Source organism: Oreochromis niloticus, linkage group LG2, assembly GCF_001858045.2.
Source record: "Oreochromis niloticus isolate F11D_XX linkage group LG2, O_niloticus_UMD_NMBU, whole genome shotgun sequence".
Lineage (NCBI taxonomy): Eukaryota > Metazoa > Chordata > Actinopteri > Cichliformes > Cichlidae > Oreochromis > Oreochromis niloticus.
Genome location: NC_031966.2, coordinates 24,879,601 through 24,887,908, shown reverse-complemented (window position 1 = coordinate 24,887,908; position 8,308 = coordinate 24,879,601). Strand labels below are relative to the sequence as shown.

The 8,308-nt window shown below is 37.5% G+C and overlaps 1 protein-coding gene across 4 annotated transcripts; it reads right to left on the bottom strand.

Annotated features, from left to right (window-relative positions):
• Positions 1-391: 391 nt before the first annotated feature.
• On the bottom strand, positions 392-7,778 carry LOC106098197 (uncharacterized). Of its 4 annotated transcripts, none has more exons than XM_019366568.2 (8): positions 7,700-7,778; positions 6,872-6,987; positions 6,421-6,783; positions 4,933-5,295; positions 4,107-4,469; positions 2,184-2,441; positions 1,978-2,103; positions 392-1,758 (listed from the first exon to the last, which is right to left on the bottom strand). In XM_019366568.2, the coding sequence occupies exons 2-8, from the start codon at positions 6,924-6,926 to the stop codon at positions 1,577-1,579; spliced, it is 1,710 nt and encodes a 569-aa protein (XP_019222113.1). In that variant the 5' UTR covers positions 6,927-6,987; positions 7,700-7,778; the 3' UTR covers positions 392-1,576. The 4 variants fall into 4 exon arrangements, with proteins under 4 accessions (XP_019222113.1, XP_019222120.1, XP_019222115.1 ...); XM_019366575.2 differs by having other exon boundaries at positions 6,872-6,933; positions 7,700-7,740; XM_019366570.2 differs by having other exon boundaries at positions 7,696-7,710.
• Positions 7,779-8,308: the final 530 nt, after the last annotated feature.

Here is an 8,308-nt window from a genome sequence, read left to right as displayed (position 1 = left end):
ACTTTCAGACAAGCTCCTTAATTTTACCAAGATGCAAACAGGCCCAGTTTACAATGACCATGTTTCCTGTAAGTGATCAGCTTCAAATAAACTGTACTCAGTTTTCAATGGTTTCATTGCTTGGTATTACTGATCAGATTCAGATAAAAATGCATGAACTCACACCAGGTAGGATGTAACTATAGAACTACTAATAGAACTGCAGCGAGAGAAGTTGTGTATCAATTTAGTGACACTAAAACTCCCAAACCAGTCGTGTCATTTTATTGTCCAACTAATTATGCAGTTTCACTGAGACTGTAATATTTTCTTTTAAATAAATGTAACCCAAAACAGAAGTTTACAAACAAATTGATACCAGTTTAACACAGACATGACAGTCATTATAATGTATAATTAAGCTATAAATATTTTATTTGATACATCTGAGCCTTCGTGCTCAAAACACATTTACAGACATTAGTGATTGTTGTGTTGCTCAGTGACTTTTAAAGTTCTATTTGTTGAGGTTAGGTTTCAACATAAAAGAAAAGATTGTCATTGTAACCACAAAGAAATGAAACAGCAGTAAGGGTCACTACACAAACCACAAGCTCAGATGCAGCTTTTACCACGAGCCTCTGTATTTTTCTTCTTGCTTATATTCTGACCCTTCCCTATAGTACACTTTCACACACATCTGTAGTTTAGAATGATCTTCACATATACTTTTGAGAAAGAACAAAATGTGGTCGACCACGTCCAACCACATTTGTTTATATCTTTAGCTTCTTTAAACTTGGCTCTGAGGCTCTTCACTTTCCTCTGACACTGTGGCCACGCTGGCCTGTGCGCTCGTTCAACCATTTCTTTGGCAATGCACCCGAACACAGCCCAGTTACGATACGACCCTTCAAATTTAGCTTGAACAGAATTGTCTCCCCATATGCTAATCAAGTCCAAAACCTCAGTTTCTGTCCATTGACTCCCTCCATCTCCAGTTTCCGCCGCCATGCTTTCTCGTTTGTCTTCTCTGGTGCTGATAATTGGTGTCTGTCTTGTGTTAGTGACGTAAAAGACGGATTTAATGCGACATGACCATTCAAACAGCAGTCGCTTTCTAAAACATCAGATATGTATCGGACTCAGTACCACATACAAAAGTGACCCAGGTCGGATTTGAAAATATCAGATTTGTGCTGTTCACACTGTCATACCATGATCGGATATAGGTCGCATAGGGTCAAAAAAGTCGGATTTGTGTCCAATCTCTGCCACCCACACAGCCACTGTGACAAAAAATACTAACATATGTGCTTAATGTCTTTTTGGAATATATTTCAAGTAGACAGATGAAATACAATTGCAAAATAAACAATACATGAAAGAAGGAGACAAAGATCTTTCTCTGATTTTCCACTTCTATTATATTTTGCTGGATTGCTGTTCTTGAATAATAAAAACACAAAAAACATATTGACATATACTAAAAATATACTAAGCTGTGAATAAAATGTGGAATGAAAAAACGACCACTAATCCTTATTTACAAGCCTATAAGGACACATGAGAAATGTACAACAGGTGAAAGGTGGCACTATGTGTTGGAGTGAGAATTCAATGCAATCATCAAAACAGAGTTATCTGGAGATTCCATCCTTTGTGGGACAGCAGAGCCTTCCAAGATTGTTTTTTTCTTCCAAGCGAAATAGAGCGAAATCCCACTTAATGATATAATTACCACAGTGGCTTTCAAACCAAACATGAACCAGGAAGTACCTGTGCAGAGAAACAAAATGTTTATAACAAGTTAGAGCTGTGAAAGAAGTCATTGTAGAATCTTTGCTTATATACCATACTTTATAAACCACAGGGAAAAAAATACATGAATGAATCCCCTTTATCAGAGTTAATCTTCCCTCTTTGATAATACCTTGGGTCATCACTGATGGCAGTTTAATTAAAGAGGATTATTTGACACTATGTTATTCTCCTTACCTACTGCAGTCTGTGTGGCTGTGGTAGGGTCTCCTGTTGGTTCTGGACAAAGGGTATTACTGGACTTATGCACCCACCCTGACATCTGTGTCCCATTAAATAATGAGCAGCTGATGAAAACAAAGCCTATGAGCAGATAAAGAGATAACTTAAAAAAAAAATAATTACACTAAGAATCAGCTTTTATCAGTATTGTTCTCACTCACCACAGGTAGATATCATCTCTTCTTTGAAGGCATCACTGACGTTGTTCCTGACAGAGCAGACCAGACGTCCTGAGACGTGCTGTTTCAGAGTGATGATGTTAGTCTCATTGTTTCCAGGAAGGAGCTCAGCATCTGTCAGTGTGCGTCCATCCAGAGTCCAGCTGTACTGAGGACTGTCCCCTCCCTCAGAGGAGCAGGACACCCTCATCTCTCCCTGGGACAGACACTCAGAGACCAGCAGGACAGAGGACACAGGAGCTGAGAGAAACACACACAGATGAGTTTTGATACTATACAGAGTTGGAAAGTAACAAAGTATTTGTACTTTGTTATTGTACTAAAGTAGAATTCTCAGGTATCTTTACTTGAATAGTTTTTGGGTGTTTTTTCTGAAAAATTTTTATTCTACTCCTTACATTTTCAACACAGGCTTTTTACTATTGGTTTAACGCATTTGAGAGGAGTTATTATTTCTCATCAGTGCATGCCTTAAAAGCATCAAACCGATTTGAGCCTAAACAGTAACGCATGAATTACAATCCTGTTTGTCTTTTAATCTCCAGAGGATGCCACATAAAAAGAGATGAAAGAGGAAAAACTGTGTGCCATAGTCAGGGGTTAAAGTGGAAGAGGAAGAGGAAGAAGAGAGGTTAGATACACACCCCTGTGTCACTTCTGTGAGCCTGTGGTCTTATCTGTCTCTTTGTTTCTTCCCCCTCTCTTCTCCACGTTTCTATGTCAAGCTCACGTGTTCGTGTACTTCCTGTTTCATTTTGAGTTTTTCGTCCCGAGTTCAGTGCGTTTGGTTTTGCTTCCCATGTGTTTCTTCGTCCCTAATCAACCTTGTGTATATGGAAGCTCTTTTAATGTAGTTTTTTTTTTTTTGTCTTACATACTATTTAATGAGTTTAATGAGAATTATATTTACTTTACTTTACGTGCATATTTGTGTTGGAATGATTGCAGATTGAGACATTAATGTTTACAGTAAAGCAACTGATATGAGCAGAACGTGTGCAACACATCCTGGCTTGAAGCAAACCCCTACCTATTAGGAACCCTTAAGTGTTGTTTTGTTGGGTGCTGAGTGAATGCTTTTTAACCAAAAGTAGGATTTTTTTTTTTTTTAACTCTGTAGCTTTAGTCCTTAGAGAAAGCAAAACTAAAAGTATCGTGATCCTCCTCCACCCTCCTCTCTCCTTTTAAAGTTACTAGCTATTTAGAGTGATAGTTTAGATGATGTTGTTAAAAACAATTATTGATGTATTTATAAAGATCTTTATCAATTTTTTGAAACATAAAATAAGTAAATTTATTTATCTATGAATTTACTATTTGTTAACCAATTTACTACAAAGCATTACCTACATTTTTTGGAATTACAAAGGTGCCCATCAAAAATGATGTCACTGAGTTTGCAACACGATATGAAACAAGCCACTTTTTTTAAGGCTGAAACATCAAGTTACAAATGCAAAAAATAATGCATCTGGCACTTTTTTCAGCTACCATTGCACAGTTAACATTGTGGCTCAATACTTGATTAACCATTTCAGTTGTCAGGAAATCCAGGTTGATACACTCCAAGTTGGTTTCTTCTGTGAGCTTTGCTTTTTTATGGTTTCTGATGTATTATTGTTCTTATCTGTTATTCTTTCCAACCCTTTCTGTGAATAACCTTGTTGATAAATGTGCTATCTAAATAAAGTTTATGGTTCTTATATAGATTAAACCTCAGCACATCACCATAGCTGGTAGTGTCAGACACCAATCAAAAAGCCACACTGAAAACGTCTGTCAAACAAGCACAAATTTTCTGTACCAAAACCACATCAAATGACCCTCAAATGATACTAATATATTTCTGTTTAACTTCATAATAACTTCAAAAATATACAATAAAGAGTAAGTTACATAACTTGCCTTCAACTTTGCCACTGTCCTTAACATCCAGGGTGAAATGAATGTTTTTCTCTTGAACTCCATTTGAATTAAAGACCTCAATGCTGTATTGACCTGAATCATTCCTCTTCACGTTTGTGATCTTGAATGTCCCATTCTTGATTATAAACGTTATTCTGTTGCTAAATTCCTTGTCTATCATTATTTTTCCTTTCTTCAGATTGAACACAGTTATGTTTCCCCTGGGAAGCACCTTCAAACACTTCATTTCACGGCCACTAACATCATTCATCACTTGGATATACACAGTTCCTTCAAGAATAGGAGAGCATGGACATGTGTTTGTCCGGAGATCACAAGTGGTCTCATCACCTGTAACGAGAGCTGGAGAAAACGCATTCAAATGAACGTGAGCTTAAATTATTCACACTTCAAATGGAAACGATCGGCTTCTTTCCTGGTAAATTTTCTACTATAATACCTCTTCTTCACTGCCTAAAGTACGCATTTAGTGCAGCTAACACTAATCAATGACCACGTTCAATGTCCCTTTAAAGTTTAAAGTTAAAGATTACATTGTGAATATGGATACCAGCCCATGTGTGGTGAAAATAACTGGAAATACCAATAGATAGACAAATACTATATCATGAAATTTTCCATTCATTCTCTTCAAGAATTTGAAAACATTAAACAACATGAAACATTTGCATCTGTCTTTGTAGTTTTTTCCTCAGATCTTCTATCATTTGTTGCACACGTGATGTGTACTGCTTTGCAGTTTTACTGCAACATGATGCTTATATTTCTGATTAACTTCATAATAACTTCAAAATATATAACTTGCCTTCAACGTTGCCATTGTCTTTAACATCCAGGGTGAAAAGAATATTTTTCTCTAGGACTCCATTGGAATTAAAGACCTCAATGCTGTATCGACCTGAATCATTCCTCCTCAGGTTTGTGATCTTGAGTGTCCCGTTCTTGATTAGAAACTGTAGTCTGTTGTTAAATTCCTTGTCTTTCGTTATTTTTTCTTTCTTCAGATTGAAAACAGTTGTGTTTCCCTTGGGAAGCACCTTCAAACACTTCATTTCATGGCCACTAGCATCAGTCATCACTTGGATATACACAGTTCCTTTAAGAAGAGGAGAGCATGGGCATGTGTTTGTCCTGAGGTCACATGTAGTCTCATCAACTGGAACCAGAGCTGGAAAAAAGGCATTCAAATGAACATGAGGTTAAATTATTCACACTTCAAATGGAAATGATTGGCTTCTTTCCTGGTAAATTTTCTACTATAATAGTTCTTCTTCACTGCCTAAAGTACTCATTTAGTGCAGCTAACACTAATCAGTGACCACATTTAAAAATTCAGTGTCTCTTTAAAGTTTAAAGTTACAGATTAAATTGTGAATATGGATACCAGCCCATGTGTGATGAAAATAACTGGAAATACCAATAGATAGACAAATACTATATAACAAAATTTTCCATTCATTCTCTTTAAGAATTTGAAAACATTAAGCAACATGAAACATTTGCATCTGTCTTTGTAGTTTTTTCAGTAGATGTTCTATCATTTGTTGCACAAGTGATGTGTACTGTTTTCCACTTTTACTCCAACATGATGCTGTCAGGGTCCCTGTGTCTACCCGGTCGGCTCAGTGTGGCTACATGTGTTTTTGTTTTGATTTTTTGCTCCTGCTCTCTCTCTCCCTCCCTCTCTGTCCCTCCTTCCTCTCACTGCCTGGGCGGAGCTCACCTGTGGGCTCCCGCCCTTGGCCCACGCACCTGTTCGTAATCTCACACCTGTGGCTCATCATCGGACAGTGTTCCAGTCACTCTATAAGATGGCAGCTCTTTGTTTCTTGTCGCTGGACCGTTGCTGACTCTCGTCAGTGTTAACCCCGGCCTTGTTTATTCTCCTATCTCTAGCTATCTTCCTCTGGTAATCTTTTCGTATCTTTGTGAATAGATTTCCCTGGACCTGTCCCTGTGTTACCTGTGTTACCTGTGTGACCAAGTGTGTTAGAATTGGAGCGAGCTTTGTGTTTCTTGTGGATTGGTGGAGAGTGAAGAGGAGCGTGTGGCGTGGAGCGTGGACGGAGTGTGGACCTAGGAGCGTGTGTTGGTGCAAGCGTCTTTCCCTGTTCGTGTGGATTCCCGGGGCCCGTCTTTTCCCCCACTTTCTAAATAGCTCACCTTATGTCTCTGTAAATAAAGACTCTTTATTGTTCCCGACCCAGAGCCTGCACGAGTCTGTTCAGGCCCATTGTGACAGATGCTTATATTTCTGATCAATTTTATAATAACTTCAAAATATATAACTTGCCTTCAACTTTGCCGTTGTCTTTAACATCCAGGGTGAAAAGAATGTTTTTCTCTTGAACTCCATCTGAATTAAAGACCTCAATGCTGTATTGACCTGAATCATTCCTCCTCAGGTTTGTGATCTTGAGCGTCCCGTTCTGGATTAGAAACGTTAGTCTGTTGCTAAATTCCTTGTCCGTCATTATTTTTCCTTTCTTCAGATTGAACACAGTTATGTTTCCCCTGGGAAGCACCTTCAAACACTTCATTTCATGGCCACTAACATCATTCATCACTTGGATATACACAGTTCCTTCAAGAATAGGAGAGCATGGAAATGTGTTCGTCCTGAGGTCGCAAGTAGTCTCATCAACTGGAATGAGAGCTGGAAAAAAATGCATTCAAAAGACACAAGTTTAAATTATTCATCTTAAAAATGTAAATGTTTGTCATCTTTATGAGGAAGACCTTACCGAGTGTTCCTCCTGCTAATAGAACAATGATAAGAAACTGCTCCATGCTCTTCATTTATCGTCTGGAAAATTATGAACAAATCCAGGTATAAATCTGCAACAAACCTAAACCCAAACTGACAGGAAAAAGTAAATGGGTGACAAAACATGATGTTTTCACAAAAGCAGAAAAGAAACTGATACAGGCTGCTGTAGCAAACTGAAAGAAATATCTACCACATGTGAACGAATCATTTTCCTCCACTATTTAAACATGCATAACTAAGTTTAAACAACACTGAATTGGTCTTCACATAATGCATACTTTTGAAAACGACACACAAAAGCTAAAGTGAAAAGTTCATTCGTAAGTATTCCAAAAGTTCCTGTGAGGAGAGCTATACTGCTTAGTCGGCTTTATGGGGTGTGCTGAGTAGACATGTTTATTCAGAAAGGATGGGAAATAAACAATATAGAAAGAATAAAATGTAGACAACCTGGTAAAAAGCAGCTTGTTAAAAGAATGCAAATCTTTGCCCCAACATAAATCTGTGAAGCAATGCTGTCCAGATAATATTAAAACACAGATATCCAAGCAGGCTGACTGACTGTAAAAATAATATTTGCCTATGAGTAAAGGAAATTAAAATGTATGTTTTAAGCTTTACATCACTTGAAATGTGCTTAGAATAGGCATGTAATAACACAATACATTGTCAGAGCTAAATCTCAGACAGTCTGTATGAATGTAGTGTAATCAAATACTCCAGACTCTGTACAGTTACACACAGTAAACATAAAACGTGATGGTGAACATCAGCAAAAGAAGGATGTATATAACTTACTTACATTTGAATGGATGAATGGCTAAGGCAGTAACACGCATGCAACCACTTAACTGGAACTGAGAAAAACTCATCCGTGAGAAAAAAAACAACCTACATGGGTACTTCCCATATTACAGAACAAGGATGGAACCTTCTATTCTGAAAGCGGTGATAAAAGTTACAACTATACAACTATGTCTATGCACATGTCAGGCAGCATACTTGTGTACAGCTGGGCATCTCATCAGTTTTTACCCTGGGACAATCTGGCAAAAATACCAGTTTTTTCCAAATAATCAGGCCAAAATATATTGAGCATAGAAATTAGGGTTTAAATTTTGGAGGAGATGTAAACAGAACACACACACACACACACACACACACACATCACAGGGTTACTGTGGATTAATTTTGATTAATCACGATTAAATATAGTTCCTTTTTATTCTATATTAATTGCATTTCATTTTGCATGAGTAAACAGACTTGAGAAAAAAGGGAAAATATACACACTTAACATGTTTATTGAACATCTTGAACATTCATGTTAACAAAAAACTCTGTAAACATTTATCCACTCTCTCTCTGTCACTCTTGGGGAGGCACTTGAAGTCCTTGAAACAAGGAACCA